We start from the raw sequence: 24,338 nt of genomic DNA, 5'->3' as shown, positions 1-24,338 counted from the left end.
AATATGTCACTTCTAAAGTAAAGATACGGTTATTGGGCTAAGTGCCGAAGATACGAATCTAACTTTGGAACCATTGCTACCCTAAATAACAGCAGTGGCTTACAATGTAGAAAACCAGTTGTGCTGACTTGTAGACCCCTGTTTTCAAACAAAGTAAATAAAAGACGTGCAGCAAAACCTCACTACATCAATAATAAAAAACCCCTAAATATAGCCAACATAGATTTTCTGAAAATTATCTGTCAAGAATCGGAATACCAAAAAAACTCCAAACAAAACAAAATGCCAATGTCAGAAAACACTAAACAAGCTTTGGATACAGAGGGTGAGGAATACTCACATTAAAAAAAAAAAAAAAAAAAAAAAGGAGAAATTGAAGTATGAATCCCTAAAACAGAGGTCTATAAATGTCAAATCTTGCATCTTGCAAATAGTTGCATGTGGGAATTCCAAACTGGATATTTGGAAGTTAAGAACCTTTCAGCTTTTCAAACAGGTTTTATTTCCGTGAAATAGACACTACTAGGAACTGTGACATACAGTATTTTTGTTAATATGTCATGACACATATGAATGAATATCCTTTCCATTTGAACCAATATCTTTGGTGTCTGTTTCAGTCCATCTCTGGCCTGTGAGCAGCGGTTAGACTTTAACAGTTTGAATGGTACGTATGTACGTACGTGTGCATGTGCACGTCCGCGTATGGACATAGCATCCGGAACCTTTTCAGTGAAGTCTCAGGAGCACCGGACACGTTTGCAGTCATCTCCTGCATTAGGATTTTGTACCCTGCCTAGGTGTCACCTCATTACAGATAGTTGTCTGTCTGTCTTTATAATGCCCGTTCCCTTGGCATCAGAGCATGTCAGCCACGATAAAATAGATTTACCTTTACACCTTCACTTAGCTGTTAGTGTTGTTCGTTTCACAAGTGGCACTTTTTCTGTTTCTTTTCAACGAAGTCATTCACCTGCTGTGAGCCTGACTTAGAAGCAAGAATGAATAATGCATTTCAGATTCAGTTCACATTAATATAGATCTGAGACATATTTAGTTTTATAAAAAGAAGAGCTTTGATCTCGGCAGTAGTGAATTTTAAATGTTTATAAGCGTACTTTTTTCATGATTTCTGGGTTGTTGCAGCTCGCATTTATATGTATATATGCACAGCTCTGTTTTCTCAACTGACAATACCCTTCTATGTCCTTACCTCCGATGGAACATCTCAGTATTAGGGAATCTCTTTACTTTTTTTTGGTGCAGGTACTCTATTGTTCACGGCATGCATTTAAGGAAATTGTTCAGCATCAATGAACACAATGGAACAATCATTACAACTAAACCTCTGGACCGGGAGATAGCTTCTTGGCACAACATAACTGTTACAGCCACAGAAACGAGTGAGTAAGAAATTCAAGGAACGCTGTGTTTTATATACTGTGAACTGCAATTATCCTCTGAATATGCCTTCTTTTAAGTGGAGAATACATACTTCTTTCTCATTATATTACTGTTGCTTGCTACATTAAGGAGCATTATTAAAATGATTAGTTAAACAGAGGGAGAATGTATTTGAGCTCCAAGGTCCTGTGCTTTTTCATAAAAGATGACCTTATAAAAAAAGAACGGAAATTGTAATAGGATCGAGACTGTAACACTTTCAAGTTACAGTGAAGCATACGAATTGCTCCTGGAGTGCAAGATCTTATGTTAAATTAGACCCTGGCTAATTTCACACCAGATTTTTGACTAGTGTGAAATTAGCGAGGGTCTAATTTAACACCAGTCAGAAACCTGTGGCTCAAATTAATTGTGAATGTACGGCCTAAATCAGCTAGACTTCTAGGCAGTGACAATTAAATCTGTGAGGTACCCTTTATATAGATTTCATCTGTCATTTTTGACTGAAAGTCAAATGCAAATTGCCTCTGTTTGTGCTTTTGGTGATCTGGTTCCCCTAACTCCGGGACAACGCTCTAGAAAACTAACAGCTACTGATTTATAAGGCAGTTTATCAAGATTATTGGGATATTATTTAAAGACTAATCACATCCATCCTCAGGAAGGTAAAAACCATACGAAAATAGAGTCCAATCAATAAAGCAGGTAGGTGTTGCCAAATACTTTTAGCATGTTTTTTTCAATCCTGAATCTCAGTTAAATGCTATTTATTGCTAAGACTACTTTAAATACATATTCATCAATTGCATCATTCCCAAAAGGGAGCATTTTCTGTACATATGTAGAATATTACCGCTAGAAGTTTAATATAGGATAGTCGGTAGCCGTTTTCATTGAAGTCTTTAATTTGTGTTTGGGAATTGATAGTATTATCTTTTCAGCTTCTCTGTGAGCTTTTAAGCATGAATGTGTTTTATGTCTCATGTTGTTGGACAGCTGGCAGGTGTTGGTAAAATTGATCTCTGGCATATTTTTGTCATGTCTTGAATAGCGCTATGGAAACACAGCAGGATGACTTTGGTCTGGACTTTTCTGTTTAGTTAAACAATAAAATAGGAAATAATAAAATGTTACAAATGAATAAGTCTCTCCTGCAGTAAAAGAAAGCGAGTCTTTCACAGTAATGAAAGTTATTGTAGAGAAACCGAGCCCTCATTATCTTCCTATTCTTATTCTTTCTTTCTTTAATGATGATAAGGTCACTATCTATAACACTATATTAAAAAGCATTGAAGTTAGGTCACCTTGGTCTGGGCATACCTGAAATGATTTATATCATGAGCTAGTAGCATTTTGTTCCTTGAAATATAGTCACACTAGACACTGTGTGTATGAGACATTTCGTGGATGACATTGTGGCTCCACTGAAACCAAATCAAAATGCCGTTAGAGTTCATGCACACAAGATATTCATTGCAACTGAGAGAGATATTGAAATTGCGTTACAACAACAACCTCCCTAGGGGCCTTTTGATGTCCTGGCATTCTTACAGGACAGAAGACTTTTGCCTCCATTGCAATGACGGGGATCAGAGGTTGGTAAAAGGAGCTTGCCTCTGTTATTTCAGGCTTGTGGTTGGATCATCCTATCCTCATGCCATTGAGATAGCATGTTTTAAAGGTACCCAGAAGAAGATCTAATTCATCGAACCTTACATGCAAATGGTTGGAACCTGCAATCTGTGAAGTCTTATTCTACTTTGTGCTTAAGATGGTTCTAGCTGAAGACAAATCAAGTTTCCTCCGATCAACTTTTACTTGGTTGTAATCACCTTTCACCTAGTAGAAGGCTGAAGCACAAACAACATTCTAATGATATGTGAGACCAAGAAATCCATAAGTCATTGGCTTTACTTAACATTGATTTACTGAGTCAGATGATGATTGACTGACAATTAAGTAATTTAGAAGAGGGGTATCTGCCTCAGCTTTGTCTCTATTGTATATCTGGTGGTCATCTTAGGTAACCAACAAAACTTCCCAAAGATAACACCTGGCTTGGGAGTACTCTGATCCTTATTTCTCTGTATTCCCATTGGAAAAGTGCACTACCAGTCATAGGCAAACCTACTCGCAAGAGACAGCATTCATTTTCCCACTGGGTCTTGCAGATGTCCTTTCATAGTGGATTCCAGATCTACTACATGATTACAGAACTTATGGCTCTTTGAAGGTTTCAGTCACGCATCATATCATTAATTCACTATTTAATTGTCACCCTACTTTGGTCATAGATACTTTTGTTGACAGACAAATTTTTTTAGATTAGTTCTTTTTTAAAAAAATAATAAAAAAAAAATTGGTGTCCACTTCCTTTAGGAAGTAAAGAAATTTGCTTTAGTCTAAATTATAACAACTATTATTATTAAGAGTACTACTGTTATTATTATTATTATTATTGCTTCAGATTGCCTTCTAGTGGTTGATGACAATGCCCAGTATTCTTTAATCCCCTGCAAGTAGTGAGTTCTGCTTTGTCTCTAGAGGTGGTCACTGTTTTTCTTTCCACACAGCTCCAAAGTAAGCAAGTTACTAATTTTGGTCCCTAATAATTAAAGCATCAACTTAATTTTCACACTTATCCAGCCTATTGCACTTGATATCCTGTTCTCTCAGACCTTGTTTTTCAAGTTCTGATTTGTCTCACAGAGATTATGACAAAGAAATTTTCTGTTCATTGGAAGATATTTAGCCTGATGTAGGAAGAGTTCAATAGCTGTATTCAAATTCTGACAACTATTTTCCCATGTAAGGGATAAAAGACAAAATAAGCATTGCCTACCATTTTCCCCAACTGCAACCAAAAGAGTCACTCTGCTTCACCCAAAATCTTCATTAAATATTTAGCAGACAGTGATTCCAAGAGTGGCTTTGCAATGTCTTGCTCCCTCCCGAAACAAAACACCTGTGATTTTGGAAAACTCAAAAACTTCCATACTGTTGCCTTCCACTAGCAACATGAGAAAAGCTCTTTGTTGTCATTTAACCATACGCTGAGTTAAAAAAAAAAAAAACAACACACCAAAACAACCGCAACACAACAAGCTAAATATAGTAAAGAAGTTGAAACAAGACTATTACCAAAAATAAATAAAAAAGAAGAGTTATTTGGTGAAAGAAAACAGATGTGAATGACAGCTCCAGGCTTAAAGATGCTACCAAAGTATTTGTGCAAGCAAAGGGTAGGCTTTAAAGCCAATATCGTACCCACGAATCTTACGAACAAGTAAGTTAGGAACAGGCCAAGGTAACTGCGTCCTTCCCATGTGACTTTGTATACAACTGAAGCCACCAAAGATTTTCCCTGTCTCCTAATTAGTATTACAAAGTTTTCCTATAAATGCCAATCCAGCCAAATCTCTGCCCTACACATCCATTTTGACCTAAGTAAAAGAGGTTAAGTGAGTCCTACACTCTCAGTATTATTTCTAAAAGGGATGTGTGATACATTTTATGAATAGTTTAAAAATAAATTGAGCACTGTTTCATTGCCTATTGTATTATTACGGATGTTAGGATTCAAAAGAGAAATGTCATCCCATAAAGAAGCATTTTTGAGATGACTTTGACAGATCACAAGCTTTGGTGAATTAGCACGGCTCTAATGATTTCACAGGAGGAATAGTAATGTGAAACTGCTGAGTATCTCGCCCTTTATCTCTGTGGTAGTCACTTTTGCTGCCATTTCCTTTGGCAAAAGACTCAAAGCTATCAGCACAGATTCCATAAGATCCAAGAAAACAAATGTTTGCTCCAAGCAACTAGTGAATTATACATTAAAAAAGCAGTGTAAGAACCAACCAAACCCATACAGTTTGAAGTGAGGAAGAAAGTACATTTTGTTTTTCTCTTAGAGGTCTGTTTGACTAATTTAAGAAAACGCCTTAAGGGCTTCTGAACAGGTCAGATGCAGTGACACTAGCACCCACCATGAGGCATATTTTAATTATAGTGAATATTATTGTGATTGACATACTTCTGGTTTAGACAGGGTGGATCGAGATATTGACAGATATTTAGGTGGATAGATACTTTTTTCAGTCTGGTCTACACACAACTTTTGTACTGTGAAACTAGTATAATGAGGTCTGGCTTTTCCTTGTCTGAGGTAGTTATAGCATTATAACCTTGTGTAAATGTAGTAAATGCAGGAAAAAAGTGCCTTATATTAGCAGAGTTTATTTTCCTTTTCATATGGTTATAAACCATACTGACATATCTTTTATATCTAAAGTCACGGTACTAAAGTGTACTTGTATACCAGAAGCAGTACGGATTGGGTGAGTACAAAATGCCTAAGAATTAAACCTGTTGTGAAAATAATACTTGGAACAAAACTATAAGCTCAATCTGTGAAGTCTGTCAGCAGTAATGCCTTAGACATGCCCAGGCAAAATCAGACTTCTTTGCAAATATGTGTTTGGAGACTAGTGGATAGATCAGCTCTGTTGCTTCAAAATTCAAAGTCTCAGCTTTCTGTCTTGGCTAGGTTGGGTATTAGCATCCACTGCAGTAGCTCCATGTCTAGCAGTGGCAGAAATATTTTTAGAGCATGTGAATATTCGTGAAATTTTCTCCCAAAGCTTTAAAATTTCAAAATACTAAAGAAGAGGAAGAGTAACAGAATTTCTTAAAGGATTGTGACCAATCATTGTGGTATCCATGATGTTAAGTGATGTAAGAAAGTGCAGCCACCTCCTCCAACCACTCCATCCCAGGACCCTTCTGCCTGGCTGCCGGAGCCCAGCCCAGTGCCCGGGGACCTGAGGCCTCTGCCTGGGTTCAACCAGCAGCAAAGCTGAGCACATGTCCTGGAGATACACACACAGAGACGTAGATGTGGAGGACACCAGCATGGCTGGTCGTGCAGACTGCCACAGGCAAGGCAGTGCCTTCAGCAGCACCTACATACAGGACTCACATAAACCACAGGCACAGCCAGCCAAGTCCTCTTCTCCCCTTCGGCTGGAGAGGCAGAAGGTCACTGGTGCAGGCACACACACCCCCACACATGACACCCTCCAGGTTCACAAGCACACACACACTCATGGATCCCTTCAGTACCTGCATGAACCTTCTGTCTGCCCGGTATCCCTGGCTGGATCCCAGGTCCTCTTATCCACTTCATGGTGTCCAACTCACCAGCTAGTGCATGGTCAATGCTTGCTAGCAAACCCCCAGCACTCACATGCTTGTCCCTCATGCACCCCACATTTGCAAGTCCCCCCTGAACACACCAGCATGGACCCCCCCAGAGCACCAGACCTGGACTCAAGGACCCCCAACTCACTGTTGGGTCCAACTTAAAGTTTGCTAGCTGAAACACAAGCACACCGAGTTTGGGGAAGATGCAGATATTTGTCCCCTGTGCCTCCCACTCACTCCAGTAACTGACACCAATTTTCGCTCACACGTATGCAGGTCTCACCAGTAGCTGGCAACCAGTGTCTGCAGCACACGTACACACAATGATGGAGACTGAGATTATGCAGACAGATAGCTAAGAAAAGATTTCATTACAAGGTGATAAGACTGACTGGTCATCAGGAGCAGGGCTCAGCCAGACAAGCATACTGCCTGGTCCCATTTTACACACAACCATCACCTTTTATACCCCCTTCTGTCTGCCCCCTCTTTGTTTCTCCCTGCACGTCCCCCATGGGTCTGTACAGCTCCACTGATTCCCATGCCCCTCCGGGTCTGGGGTCCCTCTGGTTTACAGTCTTAGCAGTTGCAAAGTCCAGATTGATCTACCTGGAACTGTTGCCCTGTGGTTTCTGGATAGCCCATCAAATTACCATGAGGTTTGTTTCTTGTCATTGTCTACTTGTTTACTTTGTCAGGTCTGTGTCTAAGCATATTTTGCTACCGTTTTCTCTTTTTTCTCCCTCGGTTTCCCAATTGACAAGATCTCGCATCTGATAATCTCTCAGGAATAAACATTCTCACACTATCATGTGCCCCCATCAATTAACATGTTTGACCAAGTTTTGTTCTCATCACCCGCTCCCTTATAATTTGTCCCTGTTTGTGTCCCTGCAAGTTCATGTTTATGGCTTCTTCCTTTTCTTAACAACTCTTGCTGTATTGGATAAGGTCCTTGACCAGATAGCCTTAGAGGAGCAGACACTCTCCCTCCACATAACCTTCCACCTGACTAGTACAGTAAATTGTTCTGCGTGAACAAAACCTCATTTATTTTTTCCAGATCAGATTTTATTTTTTACATTTAAATCAGTTTCTGACTTGATAAATGAAAAAGTGAACAAATCCAAAATTTTACATGAAATATCCTTGTATATTTCAAGATATACTATTATAATTTAACATGATGGGTTAGTGAAAAAAACAAACACAAAACCAAAACCCCACCACCTTTTTTAAACAGAACCTCAGTAAAGAAAAAGAATGCCCTTTTTTATATGTATAGCAGATACTTGAACTCATTAAAAGATTTTGTGTAAAATGTGTCTGTAGGTCTCAGTAAAAATTTTCTTCTCTGCAGAATACATGTAAAATTTTCTAATGTCTACATTACTTTAAAATATGTAGCAGACTTTTTATAGCTTTTGATTTCTGTCTTTTCTTAATCATTAGGAAATCCTGAAAAAATTTCAGAAGCAAATGTGTATATCCAAGTTCTCGATGTTAATGATCATGCACCAGAATTCCCTAAATATTACGAAACATTCGTTTGTGAAAATGCAGTTTCTGGCCAGGTAAGCATGAAGGAGTTAGCCGTCAGTTTTCTCATTACAACGAAGATTTGATCTGAGATGTTAGTACTCCCTTTAGTATTGATTACTTTTGTACTGTGCGTACAGGCTGTATTTTACCTATTTCCAAAATTAGTTCTGTTGATAGATGTACAGTTTCAAATTTAAATTTCAGAAGACTGATATTTATTTTTCCCCCTTTAAAACAAAATCAATACAATTTGTTTGTCTGCAAAAACAGGTAATAGAGAAGTATAGACAGAAATCTCCGAAAAAAAGACATAAGACAAAGATTTGTTTCATGTTAATGTCACAGATGTAAAACCTAGGCCTGGTATTTTCAGCAACAGCATAACGTAGCCTGGAAGAACCAGACTGAGACCAGACTGAAACCAGGTTTGTTGTGTTCTTTGGTTAGAAATCATCTATTGTGAGTAGAATTCAAACCCTGTCTAGTTCAGTGGAAGTCTGAAGGTGTTCAAGTCACAGCCCTTGCAACACCTTCTGTAGCTGGCAGCTTAAGGGATAGTTGTATTAAACATCCTTCCCTGGAGGTTTTTTTCCATTTCCTGCTCATTCCCCAGGTGAATGGGATAACATCAGTCAGCTGCCCTAAGACCCCAGGTACGCTGCTGACTCTCCATTTGCCTCCTGCAAAAAGAAAAACAGGATGTTCAAAGTTAAAAAAAAATAAATAAAGGTACAAAATGAGCAACAACAAAAAGCTGCAGACAGAAAACTCTATATGTTTTTTTACCACTTTACAGCATTATATGGACATACAAAAAAAGACCTTTGGGATATCCATGACGGTTCCGTTCAAACGTTTTGCTATGTTTTGATTTCTGAATCACAGACCCTGCCTTTTTACACCAGCTTGGTTTACTTTGACCTTCATTAGTCTGCAGTTAAATAAAACTTTCCCCATTGCTAAAGTAACTTCTTTATAGCTTTTTGTATCCATTTATACGTTTCTCGATCAACAGTTGGTTGGTTTGTTCTGCATCTGGTAATTTTGCACTCTGCAAAGGCTACCTCTGGCTCAGAGGTACTTGGAGCAAGCCGTTTCTTTTGGTCTTCAGGTAACTCATTGACAGATCAAAGTATAGGCATTAAAGCCAATGCCACTTCATGTTCCTTGTCATCAAGACACCATGAATTAAATATGGAAGCTTATAAAATGGAGGTTTGTAACCCATGTTTTGGACTTGTCTGCAGAATAAAAACTCAGGTGATTTGTTTCCCAAGGTTGTTATTATTCCATAGTTGTTTACCAATAAATAACATCTGTATGTTAACATATTAATGGCTACTTTTCAATAACAATTCAGTGTATATATATATATATAAAGTATTTTGAGAATCACTGAGGAGAATTGTACTGTAAAGAATGGTAGTAGTAACAATAATAATAAACTCTTTGAGCATAGGATACAAACCATGACAATAATGTCAAATAGTCTTCTCAATAACAAATGATCTTAGGAAGAACAGGAAAGTGCTACTGAAGTGCATAATTATCACAGTCACAGTTGATGTTGTTTTATTCAATGTTTATGATTGAAAACAGAATTGATAGCTGATATATCTCCTTCAGTGTTATTATTATTTTTTTTTTACTTTTTGCTCACAGAAAAAGGTTCTTTATTTTCATCAGCAAGAAGCCAAAAGGTTCAAAAGTGATTTTATAGACGATCTGGTTGTCCACTGAATAACACAATTTACATTTCAGAAGAATCAGGTTAAGTAGTTGAAGGGCTTAATCAGGACGTTACATATCTTTTTATCTTAGCCATATTTCTGCAATCAATTTCAAACAGCTCAGGAATCTGCTTACATGTTACGAGTTGAGATCAAAGCTTGTATAGATACTCTATCACATTTCAATTTCTAAAGTAGCTGTCTCTAACCATTTAGCTAGAAATGATATAGTGAGAGATATTCTCAGAGATGTTCTGCACTTCTGGAATCCACTTCCTTCCCTGATCTCAGCTTTCATGGGATATTCCAAAACACATTTACATCCCCCAGATTACAGCATTTATGGGAAAGGAAGGAAAGGCACTGCAGAGGGAAAGATACTGTCAAAAATTAAATTGTCGTATTGGGGTGACTTTTTCTTGATGTCTGCCTAGTTTACAATAAAAGCAACATAGAATCATGTGGCAAATAAGTTATTTTTACATAGCCTTAGAGTATATTAGGTTATGATAAAGAATGTGAAACACCACATGAATAGAAATAATTGTTGTCGTAATTATCCAGATTCAGAGGCAGTTAACAATAGCTTCAGTCTAGAGAAGAAGGCTTGGTTTGAAGTTTTGAATTTTCTGAAAGATTATAAAAAGTTATTTGTCTACTTTTATTGAAAAAGTGTTGATCTCCATGTCCCTGTACAGTGGTTTTCTAAGAGTTACAGACATGTTAAGCTTAACCTCCAAAAGACGTTCGAACAAAAGGATTACATTTTGGTCTGTGGGACTATAATCTGAAATTTGACAATATAAATGGATGTAAAGAAGATAGACAGGTGTTTTTTGGCATCATTCTAAATCCATTCATCATATTTATTAGACATTTTGAATAGGTTTTTCACTAGCAGCTTCATGTTACAGTTCTGTACTGTCCTATAGTCCAAAGGTCAGCAGTATACTAACCAAGCTAAAGATTTCTTTTGCACATTGAAAAGCCCCTTTCACTGTACCACTGGTATTAAACACATTATTTTCAAAAGAACTTCAACGTGAATGTTGCTATGCAAAATGGACTTCTACCACAGTTATAACTAGTGGCAGATCAAATAGAACAATATTAATAAGGCATGATTCCCTTTTGATTGGGCCTTTTGACTGTATAAGTGTACGTAGACATGGTAACTGATGACCACAATGTGTTATTAATTCTTTACTGTTACCCTTTATGTGTGTGGATGGTAACTACAGACTGTTGAATTCTAGAGGAAATATTCTATAAAAATAGTCAGAACACAAAGTGGACCAACTCTGTCCCAAAGGTAACACTAAAGGCATCTCAGCAAGAATAGATTTGACCTAGAAAGCTTAATTCGCAAGGCATTAATAAATTAACTCAGCCTGAAACTGCAGCTTGAAAGTTTCACATAAGCTATCAAATGTCTTACACTACGTGTAAGCAAGCTGAGCATCCAGAATGTAACTATTTGTACATGTGGTAATTTCAACCCTTTTGTGGATATTGGTCTTTCTTCACATCATACAGGACACAGATTTCAGCTGAAGACAAACTACACTGAGCACACTTACATTCTGAATTAATGCTGTGTTCTCTAATGCATATTTATTCTGGCAAATCTGAGTTCCTGTAATTTGGGGATCACGTATGAAGTGACTTTGATGTTGCAGCTTGCTTAATAATTTTTATCAGATCCAAATAAGTGACCACGTATGCAGAGCACTTCGAGCTAGAGATAAGACAAAAAACCAAATTTATTTACTCAGTACTTAGCATATAATACAATAATCATCAGCTACAGTGAAAGTGAAGAGTACTCATTTGCTATTACTTCTCTACATAATGAAATGTTGACAGAAGAAAAGAGGGGATATCTTTAAGGATATCTTTAATATCTTAAATTAATATTTAATTCTGGGGGTATACAATTAATGTTAAAAATAAGCAGTTTGCTAAAACAAATCCTTTCTAACAAGTCATGATGTAAAATGATTTTTGACAGCAAAGAAGTGAAAGTGATAGGTTAGTATCCAATGTTTATTATTTCACCTTGTTATGTTCTCTTAATCATTTACCAAAAGCATCTGAGCAGTACTGATAAGAAAATAAATAGCTAAAAAGAAAAAAAAAAAAGGAATGAGGGCATCCCTCAGAGTGTAAAAACACAGTGAAGCTATGAAAGTACCATATGTTCTAGCAGATCCTTACTCTAAGCTACACCTGCAGAGACACTGAGTGTGACCTGTGACATTTTGAAATAGTGGACACAGTGGTCCATGGAAAATTCCTTTTTCTGTTTAATACTAACCATGATTCAACAATATTGTCTCATAGAAGAATGGAAGATGTAGGAAGAGTTTATCAGCACATACAAACAAACATAAAGAGGTACCTAAGTGTCACAGCATGAGTTTTGTAATTGTTATTCCTTTGCTGAGATGTATACCATTTCATTTATAGCTGAGCAGAAGCATCTTACAGTAGACTCCAAGAACTCAGATCAATATTGTGCCAATTTGCTTTTCAAAAAAGAAATAGAAGCCATCAAAACGAGAGCCTTGGTTTTGAGGTAGAAGGTCTACCTGGAAAATGCAGGTAGTAACTATAGTAATGAACATTTTAGTCTTTGACTTGCACTAAATTCTGATGGTCATCAAACTTTATTAAGCAATGAGAAAAGTCCAACTACTTGTAAGACCTCTGCCAATTTGAACAAAACCAGTTCTGTACTCCCAAAATAGGAGGGTGATCAGATCTCTTACATCCTATGAACCACAGTAGAGCTCCTATTGAAGGACGTTGGGTGGAAAACAAAACAAAAGAAACTGAAGTAGAAAAAGAGAGATGGTAAATCTGTTCCTACTTCCTTCCATCTGTCTAATGGGAATGGTAAGACTATAGTTGGGTATGGAAGCACATACAAAGGACCCCAAATTATACTCTCAGAGTACTCTAGCATCAAAATTAATGGTACTGATCATTGTTCAAACAGACAATCTATGCTTTAAATTTAACTTGGTAGAGAGAAAGCCCTTAGAAGCAGAAAGGACTGTAACAAATAAGATTTATCCTTCCTTCTGGACATCTCCATAATTCCAATTCAGTTGAGACCACTTGGGGTTGACGAAATAAATTTTCAATGAATTTTCATCAAAACTATCAGGTAGCCAACTACTTGGCTCCATAACCTGTTATTTGCAAGACAAACAACACCCAGCTACACATTCAGTCCAGAAGAGTTCACAGAAAATCTCTTCCATACAAAATAATTAATTAGTGAGAGATCAGAGATGTTACTGATATCTTAGACTCTCTCACTGATGATACTCATTAGTTGAAAGTGTCCACTAATCAGATGGATGGGGAAGTTGAGGATAGCAGCCCACATCTTTTTGTGACCTTTGATAAAAGGAGGGCCTGCGGTTCCCAGCAGTGATCTCAGTGTGTTGGGAAAGAAACAGTAAATGAGTCCAACCCATCATGAACTTAAGTCAGTTTTTCAAGAAAAATCAAGTAAATTAATCTCATTTTTACAGAAATGTACATTTTCAAATGGACTACTGGATTATTAAAGCTTTAGATTAATGAGACTTGAAATAAGAAATTTTACAGCAATTAAATTTCAGTCTAGTCAATAGAACAAGTGATATGACCTTGCAGAAACAACACTTTATTCACTCTATTTTCTTTGCTTACGCACTAAAATGTAGGTTTTTTTAAAACCTTGACTCACAAGTGCAGTTTTTGAGTCTGTGATACCAGTGTCCCTGGTGAAAGGCTAGAATCTCCTAGGTTAGGTGTAAGCCTAGGAAACCAGAAAAAAAGAAACAGTTTTTTTTTCTGTGAGTGATTTTTCCTTTAGACTTATCAAAATCAGAGCTGCCTGTTGTTGTCCAAATATTTTGTACTTTCATCTGGGTTTTGTTGAATCCGAGTGGAAGTGATACAGTAAGAAATAAATAATAAGATTTTGTCCTGTCCTTATGTTCCAAATATTCCCCCCTTCTAAGGTGAATTCTTAAAGGCATGTGAATATGTCTAGAATAACCATTGGAGTCTTAGGTTTGTTTAGAACACCACAGTACAGATCAAAACAAAGGAAGGTGGGTTTTATTTTTTTGGCTAGCCACATGCTCCTCAGCATTTTATTGATTGGATCAGATACAGATAAAATTCACGGGGACAAACACATTCTGTACGTAAACTAATGGAAGTTAATAATGAAATAGCAAAACTGTATCTAATCTGCAACTGCAAAAGTTTTATGATTTTCAAACATGATAGACTCCAAAAAATACACTTTCCAAAGACATTGTTAATAGCTGGTTAAATAACTATTAATTAGAATGAAAATTAAAAGTATAAAACCCACATCAATAATTAATGCTTTCTCTTTTTTTGGTAGATATGTAGTTCTTCTCTACCAAGTAACTAAACTAAAAGCAAAACAAAACAAGACAATTAGATATGGCTAAGATGTCTTTGTAGATTACTATGCAGTAACACAGTATTCAGTCCAGCTTGATAGACCCTGCCTTGTAGGGACAGAAATACACATCCATACAAAGCTTTTTCTCAGCTGTGGCCATGGAGATGTTACCAACAAAGGTCAGCATAGCCCTTTTTAATTTTTTGAGGTATATGGCAGAATATTATCATGAAAATGTGCTATGGTTCATGTTTTAGACTGGATGCATAATTTTGTCTCTATCGCTGTTCATACTGAGCATATTCTGGGATCTGTATTTCCTTATAAAAATGAAGCCTGTGGTTTATTATCGAAGTAATATTAGTGATCAGTTATTGCTCTTCACTGATTTCTTGACCTGCATGCCTATAATTGTATTTGCGTCACCTTAGCTATTTTGTTTGTTCTGAGGAAATGGAAAAAAAATCCCTTGGGAAACTTCATCCTTTGTACACTCTCACCAGCCACATCACTGAACAACCACTCGTCTCATTAGTGGCAATAAAAAAATCTCAAGGGTCCTCATTTTTCCATAGAGTGAAAATATAGATTTGAAGTAAATTTCATATATTAAAAGGGAACAATGCTAAGAATACAAAACTGCTGGGCTGTAAGCCACATTTCGCACTTTTCTGTGACGATTCCATCAAACCTAGCTTGCTTGAAAAGAAAAAGAGTGTGCACTAAAGTCTTAGATCTTGGACTGAAAAATGGTTTAATCAGGAAAGAATTTTCAAAGGCACAGATGGAAAGCTGTAGTTGCTTCTGTTGACTTACTGGTTTGCTTTTAAAGCGCCGCTCGTAGCATTCAGGTGCTTTCTGGCTTGGGGAAAGTTAAGGCTTCAAGTCCCTTGGGTACAAATATCTACAAGATATGAGATGACTGGTAAAATAGAGCCCAAGTTCAAACTGGACACTGTATTTCTGAAAGTTGGTGGGCTTGCATCAGTTTGCTTTCCTCCTGATCAGTGATGATATTCACTTACTAATATATGCTGATGCTTGCGTCATTAAGTTTTTACTGATAAAAGTAACAAATATAAGCTTTTTTAAAGCAGAAATACTGCTAATTATGTCAACTGTAGTGTGGTTGTTTATTTACAGAGATGAAAGATATCCTTTTGAATGATAACTGTTATTTTTTATTTCATCTTATCGGAGCTATCTGATTTGACATATTTGTAAATGAAGGCTATTTTGCTTTCTTGAGAAAGAGCAGGCAAGAAGTTCCATAATCAATTTGTTATAATATCCAGAATCAACAATTCAGCACATGAACTTGTCACCATATCTCTCTTACTGAAGCTACAATATATCAATTGAATGATGTCAACATGTTTGTGGACTGAAGGAAATGGGTTTTGTATAGAGTGGTTTGTTCAAAAGTAGAATAATATACTTTTCACCTTGAAAAAAAAAAAAGACAAAACACTATATATATGATTACTTTTTTATTTATGGAAACTTCATTTACCCTTGGTCTTTTGATCCAGAAAGTCTTCTACATTTTCTCAAGATTTTAATGCCTGTCTCTCTCAAATATATGAAAAATCAAAGCGGAGTATTTGCAGAATACGAGTCTCGATAAGCCTTTTTGAGTATAGAAGGTGTATATTTGTGAGTGCATAACATGCATTCAATACTTCTTCACAGATCACAGCTCTAGCATCAAGAGTTTCATATGCCTGGTTTGTCCTTTCATTGTTTTAAAGGACAAGTAAATTGTATTTTTAAACATTGCTGTTTACCTGTGTTTCCAGCTAATTCAAAGCATCAGTGCAGTGGATCAAGACGATTCAGCAGAAGGTCACCATTTTTACTTCTCATTGGCTCAGGAGGCCACAAACAACTCACACTTTACTGTCAAAGATAATCAAGGTAGTGTCATTCATGTAGCTCTTTAAGACCTTCCTAATGAAAGATGCATGCTTCTAGTGGTCCTGACATCACTAACTTTGTAAAAAATTTCCACTTAAATAAAAATTGTCATTATAAGATATGAACATGTCATGAGGTGGATTTAAAAACAATAAATCAGAAGTACCAAACAGTTTATTTTCCTTTTTCAGTTGAGTAACATAAACAGCAAAAGACAGTATTTCAAGGAAAGAAAAAATGCTGAGATGAAAAATACACTGATATTCCTCAAAATTTATTTTCTTAATGTAGGATACGGTGGGAAATACCAACTTTCTTGTTAAAATTATCTATTTATCTAACAAACAAGATCGATAGAAAGAGCAGATTGCTGCTACTTCATCACATTCTGTTACTTCATCACTTCAGCAAGACCAAAATTATAAACACAGATAGGAACGTAATCTTGTTTCCTAATACATGTTAAACTGCATATGCTGATTACTGATGACATCATACAAATGTCTTCTATATGTATTTTAATGTTATTCAGAACAGATATTGATTGAAACCCTTATTGAAAGGGTGATATACAGAGGTATCAAGCAAAACCCGTCTGCAGTGAAAACATAAGTGCAATATCTGATGGAATTTCAGGGAAGATGACCACTTAGAGTCAGTCTGCTGAGACTACAGAGAAAAGCTTTTTCAGACTCAGTTAAAACACACATTGTTCTTATTGACTTTGTTAATTATTTGAATGTTCTGGCTAGGTGAATAAATCAATGGAAATAAGTTTTGGAAAGTTCAGACCATGTTAAACAGCGAACTACTTCTCTCGACGTCTCCAAAGTCAGTCAATATATTAATATATATTTCATTTCCCAGCTTCATTGACCTCTCACCCAGTGCCAGGAAGAGATAAGTTGTAACGTTAAGGTCAAATTGTGCGTAAGTTTTGAGCCTTTCCCACCTCTCCTCATCCCGCGCAAAGCCCCAGCAGAGCCACCTCCATGGCAATATGGCCAGTTCCTTTTGGTGGCTACTGACGGGAAAAAAAAAATCTTCTGAAGTATGGTATGATCAGCTCTCAAACTCCCTTTCTGCTGCATTTCAGAGAAATGGCTGGGTGAATTGGGGTAGTCCTAGGCAAAGGCAAAAGTGACTCCACAGATCTGGAACATTTTATCTCCGAGTTACTTTCTGAGCTATGACAGAAACCTAGAAGAACTTAAACATGAGGGAGTTAACTTCAGTAGACTGGATAGATGTATTATACAGATAATGGAAGAAATACTTTTTTTCTCCTATGTACACGTATGCACACATGCCGTAATTCACCCTGCCATGGTAAAAAATTCTGACATGTAAATATTTATGGATTTTTTCTTCTTTCCATTATACACAGATTTAGACGGGGCTAATTTGTTTTGTAACAAGCTGAGTTTCAGATTTGAGTTAGTTGATATGCAGCAGGAGCTGAACTGAAGATGCTTACTGGGTTTTGTACTGGACTGATTTCTAAGCACTAATAGTTAAATACAAAGCAAGGTGAGAGCCTCTAGCAACTTTTCGCTAATTTAGACAGTAGAAGCTCAGCTAGCTCCAGTTTTTGAGTCAGGGAAAGAAATAAAAGAGTATTTTAATGGACTTTTTTCTTGCTTTCTCTTTTTTCCCTTGCCACCTGCTTTCTCTTTGTGCTGCCAGACATATTTTTGAAGCCTTTTGATTGGTAAACTGTCTATATTTCATCTGTGAACTGCTGGATTGGTAGCAGCTGGTAACATGGAACCATTTTAAGAACCAATTAATTAGTCTGAGCAGGTGTCAGGTACTGAACACGGTGGGATTTTTTTTAGCTCTGAACATTAAAAACAGAGCTCCTAGGTCAATTTTTATTACGGCTCCTGGAATACATATGTCAAAAATCAATGCAATTTATTCACAATTGACACAAAAAAACCACCACATGTCAGTGTGTGGTTTTAATTTTTTAACTCTCTTAATATGTAACTTTGCACAGTAACACTGTTTTTAAATAGGTCAGATTCTACTGAAGTTTTATTTTGTTGTTAAAAAGTGACAAATGCGTATCATGCGTAATAATTTATCTTCTAGATAACACAGCTGGAATTTTCACAGCAAAAAGTGGCTTCAGGAGGCAAGAGCAGTTTTCTTTCTACTTGCCAATCTTAATTCTGGATAACGGAACCCCACCGCTGACGAGCACAAATACTCTCACCATCACTGTCTGCGACTGTGACACCGAAGTTAACACCTTCTACTGTCGATACGGAGCTTTCATGTATTCCATGGGTCTCAGCACAGAAGCTTTAGTTGCTGTTTTGGCTTGCATACTAATACTCCTAGGTAAGTACAAGTGTGAGAAATGACTTTGTTTCCCTTTACAGTGGGCTTGGTTAAGTGACAAAGATGTTCTCTTGGCTGGAAGGCTGGAGGTGTTGTGCTATTGAGAAAAATTGCAATAAGGCAAATGTTTCATTTCTTTTCTGTTTTCTTAACTATAATTTCCCCCTCTCCCCCAGTTTTCAGAAAAATTTGAATTCTAATCCAATGTCCTAAAAGTTGGCTCTAGTTGAGTCATGATCCTACTTGCTCCTCCGGCATTGCTAATAATAAAGGTTTGGAAGTCTAAAGTGTGTATTGAGCCCAGGTAAAGCTGAAACAGCATTACACAAGAAAATTGGTTAGTATAAGAATATATTAAAAGGAGCAACACCCCGTTCATTCTGCCTTAGGTATGCCAAATGTAAAGCTAGGATCAATAAAAGATAATACAAGAAAAAGAGAATCTGATACTCCCAGAAAACAACTCCAGAAACAAACAGGGAATTTCTCTGTCAGCTAATAAGGTTGCATCTCCCAACAGCCTTTTCTCCAAATGTTGGACATCTCCTCTTTGTTCTCAAGAGGCACCAAATTAACGTCCGTTACACTTGGGAGCTTGTAGATGTGAACAGTGGGTTTGAGAGCATTTGAAAAGCGCAGGAGTTGTGCGTGTACCTCTGCAAAGGGTCGTGCATAGCTGGCAAATGGCACTGCATGGGGCTACAGCTGCTGCCAGATGTATTGGAGTGGGAGCACTCGGGGAAACAGCTGCTTCACCTGGGGAAGCACACAGCTATCATCACTGCTACGATGCATTTACCTTTTTTTTTCAGCAAAAGGATATTCCTACAGTGTTTGATGAATGATTTGATGACCCAGACACGTTATAACAGCAGGCACACTGCACTAATCATTCACTAAAACTTAAATATCAATCCTGGAACTCTGTACCTGTCTGAGGTAGTGAGGCTAAGGTATGGTAGTTTCTGAGGCCAGGGGAAAAAAGTGATAGAGATGGGTAGGTTTGTTTTCCAAGGCAAAATGACTGACGTTAGAGCTTGGTCACTGATGATGGTCACGGGCCTCAAGACCACATTCAAGCTGACGCTAATAAAGTAACCGGGAAAGACTTCCAAATCCCTGTTGCCAGTGTAATAATATGGCATATCCATATTATGCCACATAGCAGTATGTTTCATAAAATGCCGTCTCCAAAAGTACCACAAAATGATTGATGGATTATGTTAGTAAAACTATTTTTCCACTAATGAAACTAGAAATAAACAACTCCAAAGAAAGAAAAGGAAGATAGAATTAGGATTTAACTAAGCAGTGTGCTATCAAATCATCATTATAAATTGTGCAAACCTAGCATAAATTGCTTTTCAATAAAATTCTAAAAAAAAAAAAAAAAAGGAAAAATAAAATCAGAATTGAAACAAGAAAACTGCAGCACAATATCTAGTTATACAAATATAATGTCCAGAAAGAAAGAAGTAATAATAACGGAAATTACATTGCTTTAGGAAACAAAATCTTTCAGTGAAAATTACTTTCAATGTATTTGTTAATGAGAGCAGATACAGCACTAATATTTTCAACTGCCTATATCAGTGAAAGAAATACACACAATTTTAAGTAAACCCTTTTTTTTTTGGCCGTATGAAGGATATCTAGGTAAAGAACATTCTTTTTTCTACCCTCATTATACATATACAATATGACCTCTACTAGTCTATAAATAACAGCATACAACACTAAGCATATCATCATTAACTACAAGAAAGCTGAGGCTTGAAAATGGAGGCTTGCAGCTCTATTCTGATGCTGTATTTTGATCTGCTATAGTAGCAACGGAAGACAAGAAAAACAAGTCCAATAAAGCTAATGGAATTATTTTGAGTTTACACCAATGAAAAAAGAAATTTAACGAGTTAAAAATCACCCATATTCTCCATTCTGTTCACAAAGTTATGGCTTATTTTCCTCAGCATAAGTAATAGAAACTGGCTTTAATTTTTTCTGTGGAGTTAACCTCCTGACTGAATGTCATTGAAATTTCTCCTAAAATGGAAGCCTATAATTTAGTCCCATAGGCAGCACACATATCTGTTAATTATGAGTCAGCATCTTCATATGGCTTTAAACTCTCAAGATTAGGTGACTTGTAGGAAACTGCAGAAACAGAATGGCCTACAAAAAAATACATGTGTTTTTATTTATCCCTACAAACACATTGAACAGATAGAGCAAGGATGAGAACAATGGAAGGGTACCTCATAATTATTATGTCTAGATGGAAGTACTCTTGGTCAGACACCACCCATTTCTTGACTCCATATCAAAGTCCAGGGATGCACTAGTTCCCCTACTTCCATCTCCTAGTTTCCAACAGAGAGAACAGAAACATATGATTGAATTGGTGGTTTTTAGACTTGCCTGCACTTCCAGAGTCACCTTATTTAAATCTGAGCTTTCCTTGTCCAGAGAAATCTTCAGTAGTGTCTCTGGAAAGCAGCCCCCCAGATGGAAGTCCCTGCCTTAGACCTTGCAGTCAGCCTGAGCTTGCAGGCAGGCCAGTGTGCATTTCAAGTTTTCTTTGAGTGTTGCTGGGTATCTGAACCTGGTCACTTTGAGTTATGCACTTAAGGGACTGAGGATCAGACGAACTGTATCACTGCATTATCCAGGCCATCAGTGGAATCATTCATCAAGGGCTTCTTGTTTGCTTGCAGGGAGGTCCTTTCTCCAGATGGAATAAACCCTTGGTGTTACTGGGTCTATGCATATCACAAAAGTCAAAGCAGGGATATAGATAAATGTATTAATCAGAAAGAAGAAGAAACTAATCTACCACACTCTTTATAGACGCACATATTTTAAATGCATTAAACCTTTGAATGTGTTTTTTTAATTATTTAAAATGTAGCAATAAAATATTCTATACATAATATGTTTGCCAGTTATATCTGAAATCTAAAGTTTCATTTTTTCCATTTTCCCATATCAACATGTGTACCATTAGAAGAGCTCACCATGCAAAGCATTTCGAGAGCTGACACTATCTGGGGTTTGTAAATATATAATAACATTGTAAAAATTCTTGTTTTTAATGATTTCAAATTTGGTGATGGTATCTCCAAATCAAATGAAAAAATATGCAGTAAATATATAGAAATAAATCACTACTTCAGGTCCCTTATATCCCTACATGAGGTAAAATTGTTGGTAGTTGTATCATGTTATGTGCCAAGTAAAAATTTCCAGTCCACAAACTACTTATTAAATAGAACTGCAGTAAGATTTAGATAAAAACTGAAATCATTCACCTCTGTGAAGGTCATAGACTATTTCAAAAGGATCGTGCAACTAAAAATGAAATGAGGTAGGATTAAAAAATAATTAAAAAAATTTTAAAAAGCTTTCATATATGAGAGAAACAAGGTGTTCTGATTCATGGGCCTTGGTAATAAGTACTACTACAACGTCACATAAATTTAGTGGTAGTCTTCAAATTTCCAAATCGGCATAACATAATTGAACCACACCCTGCATAGTCTATGGAACAGAATGACTCAATCAACTGAGGAGAATCTCTCACTCATTGCTTCAGTTTTCATTTGATCTTCCTGGGACTTTGATCTGAGAGAGAGTGAGAGATTAAGAATTTAAATTCTGAATGTGAAATTGATATATTATGTGATAAACCAAAGCAGTTTCAAAAAGCATAACCTGTGTTTCCATTAGTTCCAAACTCCCATCTACCAAAAGAACTGCTCCATTTCATTCACCTGCTTTATAAGTCCCTTTGTGGCCATTTTCCCACCACATACTATGCTCATCTCAAAACCATAAAATCTGTAAAAATTACAGCTCTATAAATTTGTTAAGATTGCTTCGCTTTGCAATAGCATTGATATTAAGACACTCTACCATTTTTTAAAGTCTTTCCAAGCACATTCAAAGTCTCTGGTTCTGTCTATTTTTTCCTTTCTTTCTCTTTTCTTTTCTTTTCTTTTCTACTCTTTTCTTTTTCCTTTTCTTTTTTCTTTTCTGCTTTGTCCTACTCTTTTCTTTTCTACTCTTTTCATTTCTTTTTTCTCTTCTCTTCTCTTCTCTTCTCTTCTCTTCTCTTCTCTTCTCTTCTCTTCTCTTCTCTTCTCTTCTCTTATTTCCTTTTCTATTCTCTTCTTTCCTTTTCTTCTTTTCTTCTTTTCTCTTCTTTTCTCCTTTTATCTTCTTTTCCTCTCCTCTCCTCTCCTCTCCTCTCCTCTTCCCCCCCCCTCTTCTCTTCTCTTCTCTTATTTCCTTTTCTATTCTCTTCTTTCCTTTTCTTCTTTTCTTCTTTTCTCTTCTTTTCTCCTTTTATCTTCTTTTCCTCTCCTCTCCTCTCCTCTCCTCACCTCCTCTCCTCTCCTCTCCTCTCTTTTCTTCTTTTCCTTCTTTTCTTTTCTTCAGTGTTCTTTTTGGCAATTGTAGCCATAAGGCAGCAGAGGAAGAAGTCTCCCTTTTCAGAGAAAACAGAAGAATTCAGAGAGAACATTGTCAGGTATGATGATGAAGGAGGCGGTGAGGAGGACACAGAAGCCTTTGATATTTCAGCACTGAGGACTCGCACGGTCATGCGAACACACAAACCTCGGAAGCAGGTCACCGCAGAAATCCACAGCCTCTACAGACAGTCCCTGCAGGTTGGCCCTGACAGCGCAATCTTCAGGCAATTCATTTCAGAAAAGCTTGAAGAAGCAAATACAGATCCCAGTGCTCCTCCATACGACTCACTTCAGACCTACGCGTTTGAGGGGACTGGCTCCTTGGCAGGATCCCTCAGCTCTTTAGGTTCAAACACGTCAGACGCGGATCAGAGCTATGACTACCTTACAGAATGGGGACCTCACTTTAAACATCTTGCAGGCATGTACGCTTCCCATAGATGTGTGGGGGATTAGTTACTCTTTGGTTTGTTGCTTCATTTTCCCAAATCTCAGCAACGAAAAACAACTGTGGATTTTTAAAAAGGAGATCATCCCATATTTAAGCAGGAAAAACAAAAAGTCCAAGTAATTTTTTTTTCTGGAAGATCTTGGACTCAGAGGTCTTCTGAAAAATCACACCATGCATGTCGTGAGGTGAGGGGATGGAGCCTCCTGTTTGAAAATCTCCTGGTTATTTGGGTGCCTGAATGCAAACTGTGCTGCTTTGGATACCTAGGTCCCCTTCTGGGTACTGAAAACTTGGGTCCAACACGTACAAAAGGAGGAGTAGATGTCACAACTGGATATTGTAAATATTCTGTCATCCATAAGCTTTAAACTGTTTCCAAAGTTAAGACAGACTTTTGCTGTTGCAGTTGAATATATTCATTAACCAAAGTTAAACATGCGTATTTGTATAATGCTTCATTATATAAATATACTTGTGTTAAAAAATAGACCATAGATATTCTAATACAATTGTCAGAAGTGCACACAGAATCATCTATTTATTGTTCTTAGGATGATAAAACTAAACCAAATGTCTTTTCCTATCAGTGTAAAAATAAAGACCTATTACAACATCAGCAAGAATTTGCTGCCATTTTAGTTTTTAATGGAGCTATTGGAAAATGTATAAACCAATACTTAATTTAGCAAAGAAGATAGGAAAAAAGAAATCGGTTCAAATTAGAATCAATATTCAACGTAAATACTGCAATCGACCACATTATATATTACTGTACTTCGAAAAAAATGCTATCCAAATACAGGCATTTGTCCTTTTATTAAGAGTTTAAA

At 36.8% G+C, this 24,338-nt stretch overlaps 1 protein-coding gene across 1 annotated transcript in view; it reads left to right on the top strand.

Moving 5' to 3' along the window:
- CDH19 (cadherin 19, type 2) overlaps positions 1-23,718 on the top strand; it is a gene marked incomplete at its 5' end in the record, with an annotated part of 28,843 nt that extends 5,125 nt beyond the window's left edge. The window contains 5 exons of the mRNA XM_009702326.1: positions 1,267-1,403; positions 8,062-8,183; positions 16,119-16,236; positions 18,334-18,585; positions 23,023-23,718. Coding sequence (XP_009700628.1) covers positions 1,267-1,403; positions 8,062-8,183; positions 16,119-16,236; positions 18,334-18,585; positions 23,023-23,513 — 1,120 coding nt within the window. The remainder of the gene's footprint in view (positions 1-1,266; positions 1,404-8,061; positions 8,184-16,118; positions 16,237-18,333; positions 18,586-23,022) is intronic.
- Between the last annotated feature and the right edge of the window lie 620 nt (positions 23,719-24,338).

This window comes from Cariama cristata, unplaced genomic scaffold, assembly GCF_000690535.1.
Source record: "Cariama cristata isolate BGI_N322 unplaced genomic scaffold, ASM69053v1 scaffold1866, whole genome shotgun sequence".
Lineage (NCBI taxonomy): Eukaryota > Metazoa > Chordata > Aves > Cariamiformes > Cariamidae > Cariama > Cariama cristata.
The sequence above is the reverse complement of the archived record's forward strand: the minus strand, read 5'-3'. Positions and strand labels throughout refer to the sequence as shown.